Source organism: Chiloscyllium plagiosum, chromosome 2, assembly GCF_004010195.1.
Source record: "Chiloscyllium plagiosum isolate BGI_BamShark_2017 chromosome 2, ASM401019v2, whole genome shotgun sequence".
NCBI classification, from domain to species: domain Eukaryota; kingdom Metazoa; phylum Chordata; class Chondrichthyes; order Orectolobiformes; family Hemiscylliidae; genus Chiloscyllium; species Chiloscyllium plagiosum.
In genome coordinates, this window is record NC_057711.1 from 34,479,521 (window position 1) to 34,507,253 (window position 27,733).

Here is a 27,733-nt window from a genome sequence, read left to right on the forward strand (position 1 = left end):
AGAAAAGAAGGTTTAGTGGTGACTTGATAGAGGTGTACAAGATGATTAGGGGTTTAGATAGGGTTGACCATGAGAACCTTTTTCCACATATGGAGTCAGCTATTACGAGGGGGCATAGCTTTAAATTAAGGGGGGGGGTAGGTATAGGACAGATGTTAGGGGTAGATTCTTTACTCAGCGAGTCGTGAGTTCATGGAATGCCCTGCCAGTAGCAGTGGTGGACTCTCCTTCATTATGGGCATTTAAACGTGCATTGGATAGGCATATGGAGGATAGTGTGCTAGTGTAGGTTAGGTGGATCGGCGCAACATCGAGGGCCAAAGGGCCTGTACTGCGCTGTATTCTTCTATGTTCTATGTTCTAAATCTGAAGGAACTAGAATACAAGTTCAGGTAATAGTAAAGACAAAAGGAGTTCATTATGTCCTTACCATCACTTCGAGTGTTCAATATGGAGAATACTCCCAAAGGGAGATTTCCTTGCACATATTTGACCTGATGCCATGAGACTTCGTGCTCCCGGTCCCCTTTAGATTCCAATCTGACAAGTCAACACTCCCAACCTGATACTCAATCTCCACCAAATGGGACTTCATCACAGAGTGGAAGATTCACACCATTGTTTAAAGGAGTTTCCTAAAGTGTTCAGGCATGGAAAGGCTAAAGGGAATAAGTGTGGAGGAAAAATAAGTGGAAAATAACTAAGTAATTAGCAGTTAATTTCTTTGATTTCACATGGCAAGTGGAGAGAAATAGTAATGACTCTTTATGCTGCTTGGGTTACATATACCGTAAAGAATCGAATTTGCTGAATGACTTCAATGTAAAACTGTTGGACACTATTTAATCTCACTTCTCCTTGTAAAGCAAACCAGCATGAGCGTAACTTTAAAGATGAGTTAACAGGCAAATTATGATCACTGTCACTTAGATCTTAACAGCAGAGACAACAAAGATGAACTTCTCAGATTTATCAGATGCCAAATACAGCATATGAGTCATTGAGATGTACAGCACAGAAACAGACTCTTTGGTCCAACTCGTCCATGCCAACCAAATATCCTAACTTAATCTAGCCCCATTTGACAGCACTTGACCTACATCCTCAAACCCTTCCTATTCATATACCCATCCAGATGCCTTTTAAATGTTGTAATTTCCAGCCTCCACCACTTTCTCTGACAGCTCATTCCATACACACACACCATTCTCTGCATGCAAAAGTTGCCCCTTAGGTCCCTTTCAAATCTTACCCCTCTCACTCTAAATCTATGCCCTCTAGTTCTGGACTCCCCCACCCTAAGGAAAAAGACCTTGTCTGTTTATCCTATCCATGCCCCTCATGATTTTATAAACCTCTATAAAGTCACGCCTCAGCCTCTGATGCTCCAGTGAAAACAGCCCTAGCCTAATCAACCTCTCCCTATACCTCAAATCTGGCAACATCCTTGTAAATCTTTTCTGAACCCTTTCAAGTTTCACAACATCCTTTCAATAGGAGAGAGACTAGAATTGCACACAATATTCCAAAAGTGGCCGAACCAATGTCCAAAAGCCGAAACATGACCTCTCAACTGCTATACTCAATGCTGCGTTCAGTAAAGGAAGGCGTACCAAATGTTTCCTTCACTATTCTATATACCTGGGACTCTACTTTCAAGGAGCTATGAACCTGCACTCCAAGGTCTCTTTGTTCAGCAACACTCCACAGACCTTAAGTGTTTAAGCCCTGCCCTGATTTGCCTTTGCAAAATGCAGCACCTCACATTTATCTAAATAAACTCCGTCTGCCACTTTTCAGCCCATTGACATGTCTGATTTTGATCATTCTCCATCAGCATGCCCGCTCCTTTCAAGGGTTTAGCCATCAATCTCAATGGACAGCAAATTGCACTAAACCTGAATTCCATGTGACTGTAGCCTTCAGTAAAGTGATATGTTTCTTCAGAGCAATCTCTGTTCTTCTCCCTTTTGTCTTGATTATGTGGATCTACGAGAAATACTTGATTTAAAGCCTCCATAATGAACTTTTGCTCTATATGCTCTGTGCCTTGTCGGCCAATTAAGTCAATTGCTTTCAAGGATTTGAAGCCACACCCAATGTCTTCTGCCTTTTACGTGGAGAACTAGCCTTTATGTCCTCCTCCCTTGGTATTGCACTTCTTATTCCCATATAGGCTCATGGGTTGCAGGATCAGTGACTTCTCACTGCTTCGCTCCCTTGCCTAGACCAAGTGGTTGCTTGGTCTTGACAGTGCAGTTACAGAACCCCACATGCAAGTGCTGTCTGTTGTACTGGCTACCCTCAAAACTGGTTGCCCCACTGGAATTTGCTCAGGCATCAAAGGAGAAGTATGGACTCACGAGCTCAACCCAAAATAAGACCATCACCATCTCCGTTAATGTCAGCACTTTCTGTGGATTAGAAAAGCCACAGGTCTGTGGGTTTAGGGGTTTGCCTCAATTTTGGATCTATTGTTAGAGTGTAAAGTGGTATCTGCTATTAAGTTGTAATTGATAGTGATCATGATTTGACATTCACTCATGCTTAAGTGAAACCACTTAACCACCCAGCGAAAATAGTGCTGTATATTTATCAATAGGCTGAAAAATATATTAAAATATCCACTTAGGATAAGCTTGTTTTGTTAGCCAAGTTAGTAAACTGTATGCATGCGAGCAAAGTATGCTATTTTTATTTTTGAATGAAGAGACACATGAAGAGATCTAAACATCATTCTTGAGTTGCAGTTATGGCTTTTTGATAAGCAGTTAGAAGCATCTGCACTTATGGAGTGGCATGTTTTTATAATTACTATATTGGCACTTCATTGGTCAAATGTCATTGGAGGAACTGTACCTTACAACATTGTATTTATTGATGACCTGGAATGTAGTTAGAATATAGTATCTACTCAATGTAACTGATTAAAGTGTGACAATTCAAGTTAACTGCTAAGAGTTTTTTTTTTGAAGAAAGCTTATCTAGCTTCTGAGAGTAATGAATTTCGGCATTATTGTTGCATGAAAGCTATAGATGATTGCAGAGAAATCAGTGTTGCTGAATGCAGTTTTTTTTTGCTAAAGTCAGCCCATAAATATTCAAAATGAATGCTGCAAATCTTATGCATTGGTGTGTTCTTTTCAAAACACAAGTACTCATTTAAGGAAATTGTAAATTGTATTTGTTATTTGAGAGGACAAAGAAAAAAGTTGTTTAAAAGTGTCAGTTTAAATTAATTCCCATGGTGCTTTGTTTTGAGCTGGAGTTTTGACCTACTTTAGGATGTTGAGAGTTTAGAAGTGTGGGGTGAGGTTTCATTGTCTATGTTGGAGACATTTAATGCAGAAACTGAAAACCGATGCTCTGTGCGATAGCTGCCAATAGCATTTTCACGCAGTGATGAATTAAGTTTACGTCACAAAATGCTTAACTGCATGTTGCAGTATTTTATGTTGAAATTGAAGGAAGCTGTAATGGATCGTATGGTAGAATGTAGAAGGCAACAGCAGCCATCGTTGCAATGCACCATCAATGTTAGTCCGTGAGAATCATATTGTATAGTTTTTGCATGGATCTTCAGCTCTTGAAAAAGCATCCAGACTCTCAGCATGGTAACCTGAACAATTAAGTTGCTATTTTTATAGCAATATCAGCACTTCATCTAATGTCTGCTTTCCTCCTGATAAGGCCAAGGATCTGCTGTTAACCGTCTCCCTCCCTTGACATTTCATGATGTATTTCCTGAAGCACTGGACTTACTGGTGTGACTGAGGGAAGGAGCCTTCTATCCATCACTACTACAATTTGTGCTTGCTTTGCAGTGAGCAGCTCATGACCTACACCAAGAGTCGTGATTGTGGCATGGACCAGCTCTGCTTTAGTTGCATATCTTGCAGTCACAGGGTGGGCTTTGCATGTTGCATTTTTTCCCCTGCGCATTTTTCTGATATAGTTTGTATTGATCAAGTCTCATTATAAGTTGTCTGTGGAATTATTTGTGTGCTCGTACATTTGTTGCCTCACATCTGATTTTTCTAAACTGCTATATATAACTAAAGCTTGTATTCTTTGTGAATTCAAACACCCTTTTGTGGATGGTATATAATGTGCCATTTTTGCTCAAAAGCAGGAGGTAAAGTGCAAGTAAAGAAATGATTTGTAATTTGTATTTCAGAAATGCATTTCTTCAATACACTGAGTAACCAATGTCTTGTACAGCTTGCTGAACCTAGCTGACTGCTGCTTGGCTCTACTCCGAATCATGGCTGTTTTCCAAACAATGCAGCAATTGAAGTTGCAGCAGTCTTGACTTTTGAGCTGGTAACCTTGTGAAAATGCTTTTAATTTCCATGATTAGCTACCAGTATCAACATGGATATTTTTACATAATCTTCAATTTTTTTTCTATTGCATTTATTCTTTTCTAATGCACAGGCATTTTTTTGAAACATGTAAATTTTCTATAACTGTGCCTTATTTTTCCTCCATGTAATCTGCACCTTTTCTGGGAACGTTGAGCTTTCTGGATTTGCACCTTTTCACAAAATGTGTACTATTTAACTATAGGTTGGCATATGATAAAAAAAAATGGAAGAAAAATAGTTTGTTCACAATAACATTGCACGGCTTGGCACAGTATTCAGAACTTTCTTCATTAGAACCATAATTCATGATAGCTTTTCCAGGTGTGGTACTTCGGAGGGTTTCAGTATGTGACCTCTTGCTGCCAACAACTGCACCCTACCATGTCTCTTCAATCCTCATTTTGGTTGCCTAACATGTCTATCTTTGCAGTTATAAATTAGAAAGTGAAGACATAATTAGAAGATTCTTGACTGTCAAATCAAGCAATCATTCTCCTCAGTCTCTCATCACCACTGCAGATTGCAGGGCTATATTTTTGAATGCAGGTGTTCAAAGATTATTTTTAATGCCCCGTGACTTTTTTCAGTTATAAAATAACTTTGTTTTGATGTTTTTGGTTAAGGTGTAAATACCAAGGAGACCAGGAATAATTCCCTGTTGTTTTTCAATAGTGCCATGGGATCTTTTGCATTTACCTGATCTGGCACATGATTTCTTGAGTTATCCCTGATGCATCCATGATCAAGGCAGAACTACTTCTGGCTGGAAGCCCTCACTCGGTATTGAGTTCATTGTTCATCTAGATGTCATCAAACCTGTGGAGTGGAGTTTGAATCCGTGACTTGTTAAAATCGGAGTTCATTGTTACTTATTGGGTAGAGGCAGACAATAGAGTTGTAACTTCAGCTTCACCTGTGATCATGCTGCTTAAAGATTAGCAAACTGCATAACTAGTATTGGGGGAATTGGAAACCAGAAAGTATTCCATGAAATTTTCAAAGCTCAGAATTGGGCATTGTTTGATACTGATGCACTGTGCTACATTTGAGTAATTTTTGCTCATTCAGGTTAAATTGAATCTATGATTAATTAAATAACTCGTTTAGTAATTCTTGTTAGTTGTGATTAACATTTCTGGTTCACTTGATCTTTGCATTTGTGTCTCTGCATTCTGAAGGTTCATCAAATCTGAAAGTGTTCTCAAGAGTCTTGCTAGCTTTAAGTATTGACGAGACTTCGTTGATTTTCTCATCGCGTGACAGATACCCAAAGTATGGGTGAAATGCAGAGTGTCATTTTGATACAAGAAAGCTTCTCTTTAGGTAGCTTTCTCTGGCCTGAATGCATACTCTAGATGCATTTCTATCTCTGACCGTCTTTCATGGTGCCATGGCATCCCAATGGACATGTCAAAGAACCAGACCACAAAACTACCTCCATCAATTCAGGGAATAGAGTTGTCATCAGCATTATTAAGCACTACACTTGAACTGTTTCAGTTAGCCTACTAAAAAAAAGCTTCAGCCCCTTTCAAAAGAGTGTTCAAAACAATTTATCTGAGAGATAAGAAACAATACCTCAGTCCACCTACTGTGGAAAATTTTTATTTTTTTTAACCTCTTAACTTCTGACTGTTCCAGCATACTCCTGGCCTACCTCCCACATTCAACTCTTAAAATTGAGATCATCCAAAACTCTGCCCCTCTCCTTAGATGCAATCCTGTTCACTGATCACTTTTGTGCTCATTTATAGCTGTTTTTAAAAATGCCCATGTTAGTTTTTAAATCCCTCCATAGCTAAGCCTAACCGTCCCACTTCTCTATTTAAATGCTCTTTAAAGCTTACTTTTTAAAATCTGAGTTGGCTTTCTTTGATATGGGTTTATAGCCTTGAGTCTGTTTGCCCGTTATTTCTCCGATGAAATAGTTTGGGATGTCTTACTACTTTAAGAATGAAAGTTGTATTTGAAATGAATCACGTGGGCGGCACGGTGGCACAGTGGTTAGCACTGCTGCCTCACAGCGCCAGAGACCCGGGTTCAATTCCCGCCTCAGGTGACTGACTGTGTGGAGTTTGCACATTCTCCCTGTGTCTGCGTGGGTTTCCTCCGGGTGCTCCGTTTTCCTCCCACAGTTCAAAGATGTGCAGGTCAGGTGAATTGGCCATGCTAAATTGCCTGTAGTGTTAGGTAAGGGGTGAATGTACGGGTATGGGTGGGTTGCGCTTCGGTGGGGCGGTGTGGACTTGTTGGGCCGAAGGGCCTGTTTCCACACTGTAAGTAATCTTATCTAATCTAATCTATCCCTAATTTCCTTTAGCTTCACAGCCTTCACAATTAGTCTCTTATTGTCTTACTGTCTTTAAGTTGAGTTTATTAGAATAGGATTCAAACTAAAACTGAGTTGGGTTTCTTAAACATCCCTGTTATCAATCATTTTTAATTATGCTTTGTTAGGGCCCTCATGTGGTGAAGAGGTAGTGTTCCTACCCCTGGATTGAGAGAGGTGTGCAGTAACATCTCTAAACACGTTGATTAGAAAAAAAGATTAAATAGTGCATTGTTACTGAGCAATAAGTTCTGAAATTCCCTCCCTAAATCTCCAATCTCCCTTGCTCCCACTTCTCTATTTAAATGCTCTTTAAAGCTTACCTTTTTAAATCTGAGTTGGCTGTCTTTGATATGGGTTTATGGCCTTGAGTCTGTTTGCCTGTTATTTCTCCGATGAAATAGTTCGGGATGTCTTAGTACATTAAAGGCACTTTAAGAATGAAAGTTGTATTTGAAATGAATCACCTGTTCATTTGCCTTTTACTAGGTTCGGTGGTGAATTTTAGACAGTACTTGCTTTGTTGAACTTGATTAGATCTCTAACTACGCAATGAATAGTGTATGAGCTACTGTGGGAATTAATGCAATGAGTGAGGTTGTATAACAGTCATTTGGAAATATGTAGATATAGGAGCTCTGCTGTGCAGTCTTACTCCATGATAATCTGGAAAACTAGGAATAACAGTTGTACATGTTATGGTTACGTGGAAGGCTGGAACTATCTTTTTCAGGGATTGCTTGTCCTTGGAACCAAGTCACAGCAACCCTGGAAAGCTTCTAAAACATCACCAAAAACTACTTGGAGATTATTTGACATTGTTGCATTGCATGGTATTGTATCATATAGTACTGATAAGTCTGTGCTGAACCAGCTGACCTCATTTACGTGATCATATTTGACGACTTTCTGCCTGTGGCTAGGAGGGGGAAAAAATAACATGGTTCCTGGTCTAAGTCACTTCTGGAAAGTTTGGCTAGGATTTTCATTCTTTAGTTACAATGGAGATCCATGTCTTTGAATGCATGCACACACACCCCAACACATGTTGAGTTTATTAGAGTAGGATTCAAACTAAAACTGAGGAGGATAGGAAAATGGTGAGCTGTGATACAATGTTTCAATTCTTTACACATTTTAATCAAACCACATGTGTCTTCAATAAATACTTTGACAAGTAATGCATGTATTAGATGAGAAATATGAAGTATGTACTCTATTATTCATGCATCCTTGCCTAATTTTTTGTTTTAAAATATCATTTTTTTAATAGGCAGAATCAGGCTATGGGTCAGAATCAAGTCTTCGGCGTCATGGCTCCATGCTTTCTCTCACGTCTGCAGCAAGTGGTTATTCTGCCACGTCCACCTCATCATTTAAGGTAACGAATGTTGTCATTTTTATTTATTGAATATTCCCCCATTCCACCTAATGTTGATATGTTTCTTTTGTATAATCTATTGCTGTGAGACAAAAGGAGGAATTCAGTATTCCAAATTTTGAGAAATTAATTTCAAATATAGCATTGGTTAACATAGAAAAGCATTCAAGTCTTGGCTAAAACCAGAATGAAGTTGTTCCTCGTTGAAGGGAAATTTCAGTCACTCTATAGTTCTAGATCGCAAAATGTCATTGTGCCTGTGGTAGGGTTGCTGACCATGAAAATTACACCTTCACTTTGGAAGGGATGGAAGGGAGTGAATAATTTGTATTTTCAGATCAGACTTGTATAGTATATTCAAATCTCTGCTTTTGCTGTTTAGCAGAATATGGTAGTTTTGTTGGTATATACTAATCTTTTGAGGTGAGAGAGAGGGTGAGAGTCCAGTTATGATACAATAAATTGTACTTCAGTCATTGTGACTATGACCTGAAATAAATCTATCTACTTGGGCAACACTGCTGCCAAAATTATTTCTCCTCAGGCTTTTTAATGATCCTTATCATAATTTGATACTGTTGTTATCAATAATCCATGAGCACAACGTATTATAAGTAATGGTGCTCAGGAGTGGAATTGAGCACTGAATGCTTCGATTTGTAATGTCAGAAGTTGGGGGTGGTGAATGTGACTCCTTCTCTGACACTGGTCAGAAAAACGTTTGGATTGACAAAGAGATGATATTTCCAATTTTATATATCCGACTGTATAAAACTCTGAGTCAGAGACAAAACAGTCAGATTTTTTTTAATACAAATAAAAGAACAAGTTTACTGCAAATAAAACTTATTACTTTACAGCTACCCTTCTTGAGAAACTGCACGCACACCCTCATGCACATATAAACGTGTAGATGCTTACGTGTACATGCAGCTCTGCATAGTATTACCTTAAAACTACATTGACCAAACAACAGTTAAATTTGGGAAAAATAATTATTCACAAACTATGCCAATGTTAATCTGTAGTGAAAATCGCTCTTCATACAACTGTTGGCGTTCGGGTGTCTTTTGAATCCATTGTTGTTGGCTGACTTTATTTTCCTAGAGAGCGCAATATAGGTTTTTGACTTCCCCTTTAGGAATTCTCCATCTGGGGTGATGACACCTTCCAGTAAGTTTTCATCCCTCACACGTGGATGAAAGAGATTTCTGAAAAAAAGAGAGGAGGGACGAAAAGGTTATTGCTCTAGACAAGTTATCTCTGTAACGGTATTCAAATCCAACAGCGTTATTTGTTGCCCAAACACGGTCATGTGACCATTATCTGTAACCATAGACTGTGATTTCATGCAAACAGTTGTTGCATTTGTGGGAAAAAAAGCTAGTCTTTCCTTGCTTTAGTCAGTCTTTCACTTGCGAAGCCTTTCCCAAAAGGCCGAGCTATAAATATGTATCCACTTAGTGATCTTTCATCACAAAGGTATCTAGTTTAGAAAATGTGTACAGTAGTTTTGATGACCTTAGTATAATCTGTGTGATGTGTGACATTGCGTAATAAATGGGGAGAGTGTATGTGAAGTTTTTGCATGGAGAAGATCGTAAACTGTGAATAAAACCCAGCTTGTTCTATAATCGCTTCATCTGTTCCCAGGATGAGCAATTCCATCTTAGAAAATGCCAGATGGCCACCTTCTTCCAAGATTCAATTTCCCTTCCCACGTGGTGGTTGATGCCCTCCAGCGTATCTCCACTTCCCGCAACGCCACCCTTGAACCCCACCCTTCCCAACACATTCCTGATGAGAGTCTTATGCCTGAAACATCGATTTTCCTGTTCCTGGGATGCTGCCTGACCTGTGCTTTTCCAGCACCACACTTGACTCTATTATAATCATAATGTTCAACAGTAGAGAAAATTGGGCACTGTAAAACAGATTGCTGATCTTCTGTTCTGTGGAACTGTCCAATCCTAACTTCAATGATTGGATAATTTTTTAAATAAATCTAAACAGGGTTAGGGGGAGGGGTTCTACATTTTAAAGGCTTCAGATTGAAACCAAAGTCAGATGCTATAATTCAAATGTTTTTAAAAATAGTTGAGTCATCTTTAAGGATGGGTAGAAGCTTAATTAATTAATAATTTTATCCTCCCTCTTGCTGTGGAAAACTCTTTCTGCAGATTAAACAGTTTTCAGTGTGCTTTGCTTTGGGTGGAGACCTTAAGTTGTATCATAGCATGGACGAAATCAGCTTCTTGAAATTAAACTAATTCTCAGATACTGAGGCTTGAATGTGAACCCATTCACTCAAATTTTCTTTTGTGTACTTTTGCATAGCTGCTATCGGCAAAAAAATGCATCTCAGTGTTGAAAATTCCCAGAGGTAATAGAAACTTGTAAACTGTTGGCTATAGATGAAAAACTATACAGAACTTCATTTGTTATCACAGACTTCCGTTGGGCCAGTCCAAGATCTCAACCAACAGGTAGGAAAGCTTAAATTTTGCACATAAGCAAAATGCATCGTTGGGTGACTATAGTTGATCCCTAATGCTTTCAACAAAGTGAAGTTCCAACTAAGCTGAACTTTATGCAAAATAATATTTGTATGATTAATTGCAGAAATGTAAAGGAATTAAATCACTTATGATTTGGGGCTACTTCAGACTGCATTAACTAAGTTACTATTTTAATTTTGAAGTTCAAAGATCATTAAAAAAAATAGGTATTATAAGTACCTCGACAAATTATGACTAAAGGTAAGGGTAGGAGACAATGCAATTATATTATTTTGGGTGTGTACCTAAAAATGTTGTATTGAAAGGATATCATGATCTATTGTACATAATGCTTATCAAATGTATCTATTTGAGCTGTTGGAGCAACTGTGGCTTGGGTGTAATTTATCTGAATGAAACCTATCTTTGTGATAAGCAGTGCTGGCAGTTTTGATTGGTGCATACCCAACTCCTGTGAACAGTACCATGTATACAAAGTGACTTTATTTAAACTGGATTGCACAGTGTGGAGCAACAGAATTTTTAAAAAGTCTTCAATGATGCAAAATGCTTAGAATATACAGTTTAATGAGGGACAGTAGATTCTGGTAAGTAGCACAATAGAGGCAGCTTGACAATCCAGAGAAATGAATACTATATTTGGAGTACAGATTTTACAAGAATTTTATTGTTACAAATGAATGCAAAGAGAAAAATTGGATGGTCTCTTAAACTAAGGGGAAATGAAAGAGTGGTAGCTTTTCGTTAGGGATGTTTATCTGTGCCAGTGGTAAAGATTCTAAGAAGTCACAATACTGTAGACCCTGGAATTTGAGATTAAAAACAAATTGCTGGGAATACTCAACAGGTGAGGGAATATCTGTGGAATGAGTAACAGATAAAGTTTCAAATTGATATTTCCTCATGTTGGAATACTGTATCCAGTTCTGGTGTCTCAGCTACAGGAAGGATATTATTAAGCTGGGGAAAGTTTAGAAGGCATTTATCAGAATGTTGCAGGGCATGGAAGAACTGAGTACAAAGGCTGTATTGGCTGGAACCTTTCTCACTGGAGCATAGGAGGGTGAGGGGTGACCTTTCTATTTATATAGCCATCCAGATATCTTATGAATAGAAAAGATTTCGAGTGATATGGGCCAAGTGCTGTCAAATGGGGCTAGATTAATTTGGGATGTCTGGTTGGCGTGGACGAGTTGGACTGAAGGGTCTGTTTCTGTGCTGTACCTCTGATTCCTAAATGCACACCAAATTTTTCAACCATCTGCAAACATTATCATGCCTCCTTGCATTTGAGTTTGAGCTATTAATGTTAGTGCCATGAAGTAAGGCAGCGGGTACTGAGCCAGGAGAGCCTCCATTGATGTCAGCCTTGCAAAAATACCCATCAACTTAACAGTAAAGAAGAAAGTTTGATCCTGCAGGAAGAGTTTCATAGTCTAATCAGTTAAGCAAAGAAAAAGAAAACACAACCGAATCAGAGAGGCAGTAAGTAATGCATTTTGGGAAGTGAGATGAGTAAATGCAGAACAAATGGGATGAAACTAAATTACTAAGAACATTGGGATTTTATTATCATTGATACTTAAAAAATGGCAGCAAATAGTATATTTCCTTTTATTAGCCCAATAGGGGAGAAGATGACACATTGTTAATGCAACTGGATTAGCAATCAGGAGCCAGGCTAACGATCTGTGTACATGGATTTAGACCTCATCATAGCAGTTGGTGGAATTTAAACTCAGTTAAATCTGGAATTGAAAATTAGTAATGGTGCCATGAAACTGCATCAATAGTGATAAAAATCTATCTAGTTCATTCATGTCCCTTAGGGAAGGAAATCTACTGTTCTTAACTGGTCAAGCCAGCATTTAATGCCAGGTTCACACAAGTGGTTGATTCTTAAGTCTTTAGAAATGGCGTAACAAGCCACTCAATTCAAGGGTAATTAGGGATGAGCAACAAAAGGCTGGCCTTGCCAGTACTGCCTGCATCCCATGACAGAATAAATGATAAAAGATGTAGGTTTGCTAGAAATCTATACAGCACTCGTTAAGCACAGCTTGAGAACTGTGTGCAGTCCCGGTTGACATTGCGATAAAATCCATAATGATCAATAATTATGCAAAGTAAATTTGGACTGCCAATTAGCCAAAAGTATGGCAGGAGATGATTTCATGTTTTAATACTTTTATGCAAAAAAATACTAAAAGTACAATTGAACCTACATCATATCCTAGTTGGCAACTTAAATTTTAGATATCAATTTTGAAATGCAGAAGATTCTTGGAGGGCTTGATGGGGTAGATGTAGAAAGATTATTTCTCCTCATAGGAAACTCTGGGATCATAGAACAAAATCTGATGAGAAGGAAAATTTTTCTCTCAAAGGTAGTTATTCTTTGGAATGCTTTTATGCAGAGGGCTGTCAAGGCTGAGCCAGTAAATATATTCACAGCTGAAACAAACAGATTTGACATCAGTAAGGGAATCAAGATTGTGTCGATAAGGCAGGAAAGTAGCATTGACGATTATGGGATCAAATGGCAGAGCAGAATCATGGGCTGAATGGCCTACTTCTAGTCTCATGTTTTATTGCCTTACAAGAGAACATGCATCCTTTTCATATAACTGAAGATGCATGAGGGGTATACTTTACACTGTCCATTAAGTAAACATTCAATTTTTCTGTAACCAGTGTAAAGTGATTCTTCATTCCTCGGGGTTCACACCTTTGTTCCCAACAACCAGCATTGCCAGCCAAGTCTACTTGTAAGAGGGAAGAATTAAGGCACTTGTTACTTTGCAGACAAGCAGCCTCCCTTTGAACAGTCGTCACTTGATCAACTAACTGCATGTTCCCAACAACCTTCAAGGAATGTGCAAAAGCAGAGATAAAAATATCCTGGATAGAGAACCAGAGAACACCCACTTAAGATGATTGACAGAACAAGTAATCGTGGCATGAGTACGAACAATTGTATTTAAACACAGTGAGGGATTAGGATTTGCAGTTCGCTACTTGGAAGGATGTTGGTTATTAAAGGCTACTAAAGAGTTATTAAGAGAATAAAGTTTGCTGAGCTACAGGAAATTGCAGGTGAGTGGCATGAGGTGAGTAGAAAGCGCTCGTCCTTTTCATACACCAAAATCACTAAGATTGCCAGGTGGGTTTAGGCTGGGAAACTCTTTAAATGGCACTGACATAATGGACCACATGGCTTCATTGCCATCGCTAAATCAGAATTCAAAGTCAGTCTGGGATGGAAGTTTTGTATCGGGATATTGAACTTCAAATCAAAAACATTGAATGTTACTTTTAATGCTGTTTTTAAAAAATATCAAAAATCAGAGAGCAACTCAGTCCATGGCCAGCTCAGACCATTTACATTCATAAAGGACATGCAAGCTGCCTCAAAGCCATTACTGTTGAGCATCCTTTTGTTGGTTCTAGAAACTATTACACCAAAAGAATACAGCTGTATACAAGCTTAAATTGCAATGGGTATTTCTTGTACACCTGTTGCTCTCATTAGTAAACTTCCCTTTAAACCTAAGGATTATGTATTTTTAGCTTTCTGTAGTACAAACTTGTTTTTTAGTAAGACTAGGGCAATCATTGAAAGGAGAGGGATGTAAGTTTAGTAATGTATTATGAAAAAACTTCAGTGATGGTTTGGAATGATGGTCAAGCAGAAATTCCAAAATGATATAATGGAGTGTTAAGGTACTCAAGATTCAAGGGACCAGGTGGTTCTTTTTCCATTTGTGTGGCATGAGTCTTTTCATGTGTAACAATTGTAATTAATTTGTGGGAAAGTCCAATTCTGGTTCTTTTTGCTTTAGAGGAAGGCAGGGAAAAATTACCTTCATAAGGCAAGCAAAAAGTGGGGAGAGAACCTGTCAACCCATTAAATAAGATTTTGTTGAGTAGTAACGTAAATCTGAGAGATTAAATCTGGATTTATTCTCCAAGACTGGCCTTCACCAATAACTAGCCAATTTTCCAATCATCTTCCCCATCAAGAGCAATAGGTTTTTGAAACTCAATTTGGTAATCTGAAGTGTCAACCAGATAAGTCTGCAGTATACACGTGGAATTGATTTTTTTTTAAAAAAAGACTGCTATGGTTGGAGGGTTTGAGCAAGTGGGAGAGGCTTTGTAGGCTGGCGCTGTTTTTCCTGGAAATGTCAGAGGTTGAGGAGGGACCTTTTAGAGATTTCTAAAATCATGACCGTAGATAGGGTAAAAAGATAAGGTATTTTTAAGTGGGGGAGTGCAGAATTAGAGGGCATAGGTTTAGGGTGAGAGGGGAAAGATTGAAAAATTTGCCCCTTAGGTCCCTTTTAAATCAGAGATGAGATGTGTATGGAATGAGCTGCCAGAGCAAGTACAATTGTACCAAGCTGGTGCAATAACAACATTTTAAAAGGCATCTGGATGGAGTTATGAATAGGAAGGGTTTAGATGGATATGGGCCAAATGCTGAAAATGGGACTAGATTAATTTAAGATATCTGATTGGAATGGACGAGTTGGACCGAAGGGTCTGTTTCCATGCTGTACATCTGTGACTATATGAACTGTAGATACTAGCAAGCCACGTTTTATTGTTTGCACTTGGGTTACCTGAAAAGACTGTGATGTGGCCAGGACTGATTAGATTAGATTAGATTAGATTAGATTACTTAGTGTGGAAACAGGCCCTTCGGCCCAACAAGTCCACACTGACCCGCCGAAGAGTAAACCCACCCATTCCTGTACATTTACCCCTTTACCTAACACGAGCAATTTAGCATGGCCAATTCACCTGACGTGCACATCTTTGGACTGTGGGAGGAAACCGGAGCACCCGGAGGAAACCCACGGGGAGAATGTGCAAACTCCACACAGTCAGTCGCCTGAGCCGGGAATTGAACCCGGGTCTCTGGCGCTGTAAGGCAGCAGTGCTAACCACTGTGCCACCGTGCTCTGACAGCTTCTGCTTGGGTCAGACATTTTTTACTAAGCAACTGGTATGCACGATCCCTTGATATTGTTTGATCAATTTGACCTTTCCCTTGGATTTGATGCCAGGGTTCAAACAAAAGTCCTGAGACAAAGATTATACTTTGGAATTTTATTGGATGTCTGGGTCAATTCCACAGGAGGGTTGTAAGAATCCATTTTGTTTACAGCCAAGTTGCACCTTTCTCGTACTGAATTCTACAGCGATACCTGTGAGCCAAGGTATCCCCAGTTAGGTGTTTACTGGTGACATTTTTCTTCCATCAGATGTACAATCCCTCTTAAGCAGCCATGAATATTTTATCCTTGAGGATGCCTGATCTAAATATTAAACCTGGTGGCTTCTATTAAGCGTGTTCTTCCAACTTTCTCCCAAACTTTAGAGCCTCTCCAACAGTCCAACTTAATTATCTAGAGAAGACCACTTGAAATAACCAAAATCAGGAACATATTAGATAGTACTTAAGTGGAGTGCATTTTGACAGGAACATCTGGTGCCAAGGTATCTTAGTGCTACACCTAATATGTCAGCAAAGCCCCGAAATGAGTGGTTCTGTTTCAGTTAGGTACAATGGTGCAAGTTGTGGATTGCAAGAAAAAGCATTTGTGGAATGTCTGCAAGATGGCTTTTTGGCACAGCTTGTCATGGAGAAAGTGAGGACTGCAGATGCTGGCGATCAGAGTCAAAAAGTGTGGCGTTGGAAAAGCACAGCTGGTCAGGCAGCATCCGAGGAGCAGGCAAGTGAAGTTTTGAGCATTAGCTCTTCATCTTGTGGTGGAGCCCATTAGGGAACAGGCAATACTGATTTAGTGTTGTGCAATGAGGCTGACTTGATACGGGAGCTTAGGTGAAGGAACCCTTAGGAAGCAGTGGTCATAATGATTGAATTTACTTTGCAGTTTGAAAGGGAGAGTATAGAATCAGAGGTAACTATATACAGCTGAATAAAGGCAACTACAGAGGAGACTAGCAGGAAAGACAGTGGAACAATAATAGCAGGAGTTTCTGCAAGTAATTCAGGAGACACCGATTCATCCCAAGGAAAAAGAAACATGGTACAGGGAGGATGAGATGACCGTGGCTGACTAGGAAAGTCAGGGATAGCATAAAAACAAAAGTGAAAGCATATAATATGGCGAAGGGCAGTGGGAAACCTGAGGATTGGGAAACTTATGCAGGCCAACAGAGGGTGACAAAACAAAAATGAGGGAGAAGATTAAATTAGGCTTAGCTAGCCAGTAATATAAATGAAGACTTTAAGAGTTTCTTTAGATGTATAAAGGGCAAAAGTGGACATTGGGCTGCTGGAAAATGACCTTGGCAAGATGGTAGTGGTGAACAAGGAAATGACTGAGGAACTGAATAGTTACTTCACATCAGTCTTCACGGTGGAAGACACGAGTAATATCCCAAAAATTTAGTATAGTGTGTGCTGTCTCCACAAATATTATTTTTTTGGATCCTTAATTGGCTTCTTAAAGGTCAACAATTTCACTCAACCTAATCATGGGTTGTGCCCCATGTTATTTAAGGTGGTAGCTGCAGAAGTAGTTCATGAACTGGTAGTAATCGAAGAGCAGCGCACGTGCAAGTGATGGCCGTTAAGGCCTGCCGTGTCTCAAGTTTAAAACTAAACCATTGAATATAGGCACACATGCGGGTAACCATGGATAGGTTGTAATAAGAGGGATGTGATCTCAATTGGTTTTTTGGAATGTTCTGGAGCCTGGTCAATTGGATCGGGAAGAGTAAGAAATATCAGCTTTAAAGATATAAAAGTATAAAAGGTTGGAAGGGAACAAGTGAGTTTCAGTGATCTTGATTGATTGGATCAATGGTCTGAAGAGTGGCAGACAGAATTTAATTGGCATAAATATGAGGAATTGCATTTAGGTGAAATAAACAAGGACAGAACTTGTACAATTAATGATAGAATAATGTTGGAAAACAGAGACCTCTGGGTTCAGGTACATAATTCTTTGAAATTTGTCACATCTCGACAGGGTGGTTCAGAAAGCATTTAGCACACTTTCCTTCATTGCTCACACCTCTGAATATAGGAGTTGGGATGTCATGTTGATGTGGAACAGGACATCCGTGGGACCTCTTCTGGAGCACTATGTACGGTTCTGGTCACCCTCTTCTGCAAAGATATTATTAAGTTGGAGAGGGTTCAGAAAAGATTTATCAGGATGCTGCCAGTATGGAAGGTTTGAGTTATAAAGATAGGCTGGGACTTAGTTCACTGGAGCACAAGAGGTTGAGATGTGACCGTAGAGGTTTATAAAATCATGAGTGGCATAGATTAGGTGAATCACAAAGGTCTTTTCCCTAGGGTGGATGAGGACATATTTTTAATGAGAGAAGAAAGCTTTGAAAAGGACATGAGGGGCAACCTTTTTTTTTACACAGTGGTTCTTATGTGGAATGAACTGCCAGAGGAAGTGGTCGATGCAGGTATTGTTACAACATTTAAAAGACATTTGGAAAAGTACATGAGTCGGAAAGGTTCAGAGATACGGACCATCGCAGGCAAGTGGGACGAGTTTGGTTTGGGAGCATGGGAGACGTGGGCTAGTTGGACTGAAAGTTCTGTTTCAAGCTGTACTAATCAATGATTGTAATTTTTAAAGTTTGGGAAAACTCAGTGGATTGGAAAACTTCCAGTGCCACCCTTATTCTAAAATGGAGGGAAACAAAAATAAGTGCATATAGATCACTTAACATCTGTCACTAGAAGAAAGTTGCACTATTGTAAAGCGACTAATAGAGCATTTAAAAATAAATAATCTAATCAAGCAGAGTCAAAAAGCGCATGAAGACAAAAATCATGCCTGACAAATTTATTAGCATTCTCTGAGGATGTAACCAGCAAGGATTAATGAAATGGGGAACAGTGCATGTTATATTTATGAATTTTCAAAGGATGTTCAGTAAGGTATCGCACAAATGGCTACTTATTAAGAACCCATGGTTTTGTAGTATGAATAGAGAATGAGCTAAGAAATAGAATGTTGAGATACGGAGTCATTTTCAGAATGATTGTTATTCATGGTGTGCCGCAGGGAACAGTGCCAGGGTCACAATTATTTGCAAAATTTATTAAAGACATGGATGTGGAAAGTGAATGTACTGTTGCCAAGTTTGCAGATGACATAAAAGTAGATGGAAGGCAAGTAGTAAGGATGACAAGAGTGAGCAAGAACTTTGCAGATGATATCTAATTTGTCAGTTTGGCAGGAAGAATAGAGCTGAATATTTGTTAAATGGAGACAGACTGCAGGAAGCTACAGAAGAGTGAATTGGGAAACCTCAAATAAATCATAAGCTAAAATAAAAGTCCAAGTCATAGCATCAGTAAATGGAATATTGACAGTTACTTCAAAGGGATTACAATATGAAAATATAGCAATCTTGCTAAAACTATACAAGGCACTAATTAGAGTACAGCTGGAATGAGTTTTTGTCACCTTGTCTGTGGGAAGATATTAGAGGCAATCCAGAGAGTGTTCACCAGGTTGATTTTTTTTTGGGTATGGAGGGATTTTCATAGGAGCTTAGGTTGTAGAGCTCATTTAAATTAGAAGAATGAGAAATAACTTCATTGAAACACAAGATTCTTCGAGGACTTGACAAGATAGATGCTGAGAGGTTGTTCCCCTATCCGGAATATATGGTTGTGATTATATGGAATTTTTTCCTGAAGACTTTCACATTAAACTTTTAATCAGTAAGGAGAAAAAGGGTCACTGGAAAAGGAAGGAAAACAGTTAAAGATTATCAGGTCAGACATGATCTTGAATGATGCTGCAGACTCACTGGGCCAAACAGCCTACTCTGCCTATGTGTCATGCTTGCTTGCTCTCTGATTTAAAAAAAATTGAATTTTTCTTGATTTTATTTGGCTTGTTTGTGTCCTGCCTTTGCTTTCTTAATTCTCCTTTTAATTTCTCTATTCAGTTTCTGTACTCCAGGTTTTCAGTGTTAAGCTGAAGGGCACAGTGTTAACCAGTGGCTCAGTGGTTAGCACTGCTACCTCACAGTGGCAGGGACCTGGATTTGATTCCACTCCCGGCATCTATCTGTGTGGAGTTTGCACATTCTTCCCGTGTCTGCGTGGATTTCCTCCGGGTGCTCCGGTTTCCTCCCACGATCCAAATATGTGCAGATCAGGCGAATTGGCCATGCTAAATTGCCCACAGTGTTAGGTGCATTAGTAAGGGATAAACAATGGGTTACTCTTCAGAGTGTCGGTGTGGACTTGTTCGGCCAAATGGTTTGCTGCCATACTGTAGGGAATCTAATCTTCACACTTGACTTAAGCTTCCCTTTTTACCATATTTAGCATCTATATGGCTTATCTTCCAGGGAGCTCTGGATTTGTGTTCCATAAGTTTTCTGTGGGAACAAGTTTACATAAACTTAAATGCCTCCTATTGCTTTGGCGTGAATTTCACTTCAAATACCGAAATTGCTTTTGCTCATTTTGATACCTTTTCTCTTATTTTCTCCTTCACCATTACTATGATAAATCTAATGATTGTGATGACTGCAAAATCACTCCTCTGGTTTTCCTGAGTGTAATTTAGGAGTTGTGTCCTGTGTACTTTGTTACACTGATTATAACCGGTTCTGATTAGAATATTTGGAATTCTCCAGTAGTATGCTTTGTCTCACATTTGCTGCAAATTTGCTCTTCCACGTCCCTCAAATTAAATGTTTATTAGTTTGCTCCCACCTGTGTTGTTGCCACTTTGTTGTCCCTTAGTTCAATCTAACCGACCTCATCTGATGATCTTCCTGATATCTCTTTACATGCAGTGTATATTTTCAAAATCAATTTTTTATACCCAAGCTATCTCATCTGAAAACATTGTAACCAGGAAAATTAAGGTGCTTTTCCTGTTCTCCTTGAAGTTGTTTTTGGAGTAACTTATTTTAAAAAAAAAATCATAATTTCCATGTGCCAATCTGTTCTGTTATCCCATTTGCCTCGTCTACTATACTCTTGCATTTATGTATGTACCATAAAACTAAGCTCCTTTTGCCTATTTTCCAACCTTTGTTCTGCCTTCCAAAAGTCTTTTGCTAATTTTGTGCGTTCCATTTACTCCTACTTTCCTTTCTTCTGAATCTATGCTCAGATTAATTTAACTTAAATTTCCCACCTGTTGTTTTGGGATTTAAATTTGTGCACAGATTCATGGTCCAGGCCTCTGGTTATAAATCCAGTTACATAATCACTGTGCTACAGTTTCCAAAGGCCTTAGTATTCTTATTTGTATATGGACAAAAATCTGAGGTGGAGCCCAAATGCTTGCTAAAGATGCACAATGTACCAGCTAGTCATTACTGGTATTGCAATAGCTATTTGCTATGTCTGTCAGCATCTCCAATTGACTGCAGTAAATTTAATTATGTTATCTGTTGTAGTTCTTTTACCATTTATTTGTAGAAGCTCAGGACATATAATAAACTTCACATTTCTACAGGAGTCATAAATAACTTGTTTTCTGATTTCAGAAAGGCCATAGCTTACGTGAAAAACTCGCTGAAATGGAAACCTTTCGTGATATCCTATGCAGACAAGTTGATACACTACAGAAGTACTTTGACGCTTGTGCGGATGCTGTCTCTAAAGATGAGCTCCAGAGAGATAAAGGTGCATTCATATTTTCTTATGCATGGGATTTTTGAACTGTTGGTGCAGTATGATTTCAGAATACCTTTTGGGGGGGAAAAAGAAATGCAATTCTTATTAATGAATTTAAGAAAGAAATGAAAAATGACCAGAGCAGCACGTCAACTATATTTCTTCGTTTCACTCAACACCTGGATGTTTTTGAGTTTTCATGCAATTCTAGAAATTAGAATAATTTGGGTTTTTAATGTTTTCAGAATTAAACCCTGCAAAACAAAAGTTTGGTTTACTGGAAGTTTGGAGTTGCATACCTGTTTTAATCTTGTTTGAAAAGTCTTAATTTTACTCATGTAACTATTTGAGGCTAGTGTTTACTGTCTTTCAGAGAAAACAGTACTTCAGTGGATATATCAGGTCGTTAGGGTATTAAACTGCAATATTTATCTCTTATGAAGCTTTTGAAACATAACAAATCTAAATAACAAGAATTAAACTTTTCGCAGCAAAGTTCAAACTTTCTTGGGTATGTTTTCCAATTTTGTAGTAAAGAGTTAATATCTGAAGTTATACGTTAAGACCTTGGGAGCATTGGTAAACTGTTTTATCAACGTTCCTGGTAGTGCTGCTCTGTAACTGTAACAGTGTTGGTACCAGTCATGGATACAGAGAAATTCAAGTGTAACTATTGTAGCTTTTCATCAGCTTAGCATCATTCATAAAACTCAACACTTAAAGACTGCTGTTATTGGAATGTGTGAATGCAGTGTACGTGCTTGGACTGGTAGGAAGATGAGGCTGACGCTGATATAGAAGCTGAGTAAAAATTGGTTTATTTGGCAGAAGTCTGGAATAATATATCAAATGTTCAAATCTCCTGTTTTAGTAGTGGAAGATGATGAAGATGCTTTTCCAACCACGCGGTCGGATGGCGATTTTATACATAATAATAATGGCAGCAAAGAGAAATGCAAGTACTTTTTTAAAATTTGCAGCTTAATTGCTTTACTGCTCTAACTTTTTAGTGTAGTACATTTAATATTTGTGTATGAAAAACGTTTCTACTGCTTTTAAATTAGTATGTTTTTCCAAAAAAAATTCATTTCTGTGCTGTATCACTGACTGGACTTTTGGATGTGTAAACCAGATCCTTTCAATCTTATGAGCAGATTTCATACCATTTTAGTAGATAATTACTTTACTGAAATATTCCCTTGGCTGCTGATGCTAAATTGTGGTGATCTATAAAAATAATTCACGACATACACTATTTTTATTTATTTGAATATAACTATGATATTAAAAACATTGGTCAATTATGGTTGTTTCGACATTCACCGTATTACAGTATGTTGCAAAATATAATGATTTTTAGAAGAGAAGTGAAGGGTTTACTGAATAGTGTATTTTGTATTGTACTTCTCACCTGAGATTACATTGTAAAATCTCCCACTAATTATGCTTTTGGGAAGACTCATTGATGTGAAACAATTTTGCCTATTAATATACTTTCTTTGTACTTCTTCCAAAACTTTATCAAACTCATCTTCTTGACTAAACTTTCAAATGCTTTGCACAATTCGCCCAATGGTTCATTGCCATTCTGTTTTTTTTCCCTCCAATATAATGTTTTCATGTGGTTTCTTGATTGAAGGCATTCTTAAAGTAATTAGATTAGATTAGATTAGATTAGATTTCCTACAGCTTGGAAACGGGCCCTTCGACCCAATCAGTCCACACGGACCCTCCGAAGAGCAACTTACCCTGTGAGGCAGCAGTGCTAACCACTGAGCCACCGTGCCTCAGTGAAATAAAGAAAATACTCTGTGGTGATCGCTCAAATTTGAAGTTGCAAGGGCAAAGTTCATCTTCCCCAGAATTTTTGAGTGAGTTAATGACCCTTTTCTGACATACACAGGGGCGTACCCTTCTTATGATATCTTTTTATGGTTAAATGGCAAATATGGTTAGCAAGACTACTTTCGATCTCTACATGATTTGGTGAAAATCATCGTCTCCACTATATGCTCTTCTCACTAAACTGCTATGACTATGCATGGAAGATTATAGGGATTAAATGGGCCCTTCGTCATGTCCTAACAATTTTACCTCAAGTTATGAAGATGAACATAGAACATTACAGCGCAGTACATCCCTTCAGCCCTCGATGTTGCGCCGACCCGTCATACCAATCTGAAGCCCATCTAACCTACATTATTCCATGTACATCCATATGCTTGTCCAATGACAACTTAAATGTACTTAAAGTTGGTGAATCTACTACCGTTGCAGGCAAAGCAATCCATACCCTTACTACTCTGAGTAAAGAAACTACCTCTGACGTCTGTCCTATATCTATCACGCCTCAATTTAAAGCTATGCCCCCTCGTGCTTGCCGTCACTATACTTGGAAAAAGCCTCTCCCTGTCCACCCTATCAAACCCTCTGATTATCTTAAAAATCACACAACACCAGGTGAAGGAGCGTTGCTCCGAAAGCTAGTGTGCTTCCAATTAAACCTGATGGACTATAACTTGGTGTTGTGTGATTTCTAACTTTGTACACCCCAGTCCAACACCGGCATCTCCAAATCTGATTATCTTATGTGTCTCTATTAAGTCGCCTCTCAACCTTCTCTCTAACGAAAACAGCCTCAAGTCCCTCAGCCGTTCCTCGTAAGACCTTCCCTCCATACCAGGCAACCTTCTAGTAAATCTCCTCTGCACCTTTCCAAAGCTTCCACATCCTTCTTAGAATGCAGCCGCACCAGGGTTTTGTACAGCTGTAGCCTCGTGGTTCCGGAACTTGATCCATTAATAAAAGCTAAAACACTATGTGCCTTCTTAACAACTCTGTCAATCTGTGTGGAACTTTCAAGTATCTGTGTACCTGGACATAGAGATCTCTCTGCTCATCTACTAAGAATTTTACCATTAGCCCAGTACTTTGCATTCCGGTTTCTCTGACCAAAGTGGATCACGTTAAACTTGTCCGCATTAAACTCCATTTGCCACCTGTCAGCCCAGCTCTGCAGCTTATCTATGTCTGTCTGTAACCTACAACATCCTTCGTCACTATCCACAACTCCATCGACCTTAGTGTCATCTGCAAGTTTACTAACCCACCCTTCTACGCCCTCATCCCGGTAGTTTATAAAAATGACGAACAGCAGTGGACCCAACACCGGCCCTTGCGGTACACCACTAATAACTGGACTCCAGGATGAACATTTCCCATCAACCACCACCCTCTGTCTTCTTTCAGCAAGCCAATTACTAATCCAAACTGCTATATCTCCCACAATCCCATTCCTCCGCATTTTGTACAATAGCCTACTGTGGGGAACCTTATCGAAAGCTAGCTGAAATCCATATACACCTCATCAACCGGTTTACACTCATCTATCTGTTTGGTCACCTTCTCAATGAACTCAATAGGTTTGTGAGGCACAACCTACCCTTCACAAAACCGCGCTGACTATCCCTAATCAAATTATTATTTTCTAGATTATATATCCTATCTCTTATAACCTTTTCCAATACTTTACCAATAACTGAAGGAAGGCTCACTGGTCTGTAATTACCAGGGTTGTCTCTACTCCCCTTCTTGAACAGGGGAACCACATTTGCTATCCTCCAGTCTTCTGGCACTATTCCTGTAGACAATGATGATTTAAAGATCAATGCCAAAGGCTCAGCAATCTCCTCTCTGGCTTCCCAGAGGATCCTAGGATAAATCCCATCTGGCCCAGGGGACTTATCTATTTTCACACTCTGCAGGATTTCTAATACCTCTTCCTTGTGAACCTCAATCCCACCGAGTCTAGTAGCCTGTATCTCAGTATTCTCCTCGACAACATTGTCATTTTCTAGAGTGAATACTGTCGAAAAATATTTATTTATCTCCCCTGACCCTAAACGCAACTTCCCCGTACTATCCTTGATTGGCCCTAATCTTACTCCTGTCGTTCCTTTATTCCTTAAATACCTATAGAAAGCCTTCGGGTTTACCCTGAATCCTATCTGCCAAGAACTTCCTTCGTAAACCACAGCTCCCGCACTCTACAGCATCCTCCCTGCCTGACAAGTACATACTTATCTAGGACACTCAGGAGCTTTTCCTTGAATAAGCTCCACATTTCTAATGTGCCCATCCCCTGCAGTTTCCTTCCCCATCCTATGCTTCCTAAATCTTGCCTAATTGCATCGTAATTGCCTTTCCCACAGCTGTAACTCTTGCCCAGTGGTATACACCTATCCCTTTCTATCACTAAAGTAAACATAATGGAATTGTGATCGCGACCACCAAAGTGCTCACCTACTTCCAGTCTTAACACCTGGCCGGGCTCATTACCCAGTACCAAATCTAATGTAGCTTCACCCCTTGCTGGCCTGACTACATACTGTGTCAGGAAGCCCTCCTGCACACACTGGACAAAAACTGACCTATCTATACTATAGTACTCCTACTATAGTGTTCCCAGTCAATATTTGGAAAGTTGAAGTCCCCCATGACAACTACGCTGTCTCTCTCACTCCTATCGAGAATCATCTCTGCTAACCTTTCCGCTACATCTCTAGAACTATTCAGAGGCCTATAGAAAACTCCCAACAGGGTGACTTCTACTTTCCTGTTTCTAACCTCAGCCCATACTACCTCAGTTGACGAGTCCCCAAACATCCTTTCTGCAACTGTACTACTGTCCTTGACCAACAAAGCCATAACTCTCCCTCTTTGACCATCTCTCTGTTCTTACTGAAACATCTAAATCCTGGAACCTGCAACAACCATTCCTGTCCCTGCTCTATCCATGTCTCCGAAATGGCCACGGCATCGAAATCCCAGGTACCAACCCATGCTGCAAGTTCAACCATCTTATTCCGGATGCTCCTGGCGTTGAAGTAGACACACTTCAAACCAACCTCATGCTTGCGTCATCTTGCATCCCTGAAACTTGATTTTGGACTTCCCTACTCTCAACCTTTTCTATACCCGAACTACAATTTAGGTTCCCATCCCCCTGCTGGATTAGTTTAAACCCACCCCAATAGCCTTCGCGAATTTCCCCCCCAGGATATTGGTACCCCTCTAGTTCAGATGAAGACCATCCTGCTTGTAGATGTCCCACTACCCCAGAAAGAGCCCCAATTATCCAAGAACCCAAAACCCTCCCTCCTGCATCCTCCCTGTAGCCACGTGTTCAACTCCCCTCTCTCCCTATTCCTCGCCTAACTAGCACATGGCACTGGCAACAAACCAGAGACAACAACTCTGTTCGTCCTAGCTCTAAGCTTCCATCCTGGCTCCCTGAATTTCTGCCTTATATCCCCATCTCTCTTCCTACCTATGTCGTTGGTGCCTATGTGGACCACGACTTGGGGCTGCTCCCCCTCCCCCTTAAGGATCCCAGAAACACGATCAGAGACCTCACGAACCCTGGCACCTGGGAGGCAACGCACCAACCGTGAATGTCAGAGTAATAAAATATTTTTTCAATTGAAACAAAGCTGCTGAAGCAAAACAATTATTGTGTTTCTCGAACTGGGCTTCTTGTGACCTTGAATGAATGGCTTCAATGATCCTTCCTTTCACTGTTGAAAAATGTGAAATGAACCTATCATTTGAAAATGGGTCTTATGTTACGAAATACTTGAACTTTTACATCATCTATTATTTTGGTGTTGTATTTTTGTTTATAAAGATTATTAACTGATTTACATGTTACTGTCCCGGCTTTCTTTCAACCAATTGAGTTTTACATTCTCAGAATCTTGTATGTATTTTGATATCCACTGTACAGTATTTCCATGTGTGACACCCAAAGGGATTAATGGAATAGATTTTAAAGGTGAAGCAATCACCTTCAAGGCTACTACAGCAGGAATTCTGGCTACACTTTCTCACTGCATTGAACTGATGGTAAAGCGAGAAGACAGCTGGCAGAAGAGAATTGATAAGGTAACATTGAAAGAATCAGTTGACAATATTTTGGTTTTAAAATTATGAATTTCCACAAATACTTATCATTGTGTGTGTAACAATGTATTTTTTCTTTGTAGAGACATATGAAAGCATGAGAAACAAGCAAACAGGTGGAAAATCTCTAAAGGGAGAAAAACCAGTTGACATAGTAGAGTAGGTTGTAGGTTTGCAGAGAAATGAGTTCGTTTGAGGTAGTACGTAGTGATCTCAGGATTATGTTTGTGCACGAGTTAAATTGGGGAAAAAAATCATGTCAATGAATGATTGTATGATGTAGAAAGGAGAACTTTAAGCTTCTCAGATATTGTTATCTTTCACAAAAAAAGTTACATTTCCTCTCATACTGACTACAAAGTAACCTATTTCCTGGAATATTTGTCCCAGCAATGATGCTGTGATATTGCTATCTTCAAGAGGCATGTCCAGGCCTTTAATGTTTCTTGATGCTAGCTTTTGTACACAAAAATGATGTTTAAAAAACTCAGTTCCTTTTGTCGTCGTTGTTGCTGGCTG

The 27,733-nt window shown here is 39.2% G+C and overlaps 1 protein-coding gene across 1 annotated transcript in view; it reads left to right on the plus strand.

Annotated features, from left to right (window-relative positions):
• LOC122556187 (ceramide transfer protein) overlaps positions 1 to 27,733 on the plus strand; it is a 79,146-nt gene that overhangs the window by 17,985 nt on the left and 33,428 nt on the right. Inside the window, exons 3-7 of the mRNA XM_043702720.1 lie at positions 7,970 to 8,077; positions 10,528 to 10,563; positions 21,124 to 21,262; positions 22,125 to 22,208; positions 27,039 to 27,196. Of these exons, the coding sequence (XP_043558655.1) occupies positions 7,970 to 8,077; positions 10,528 to 10,563; positions 21,124 to 21,262; positions 22,125 to 22,208; positions 27,039 to 27,196 (525 nt within the window). The remainder of the gene's footprint in view (positions 1 to 7,969; positions 8,078 to 10,527; positions 10,564 to 21,123; positions 21,263 to 22,124; positions 22,209 to 27,038; positions 27,197 to 27,733) is intronic.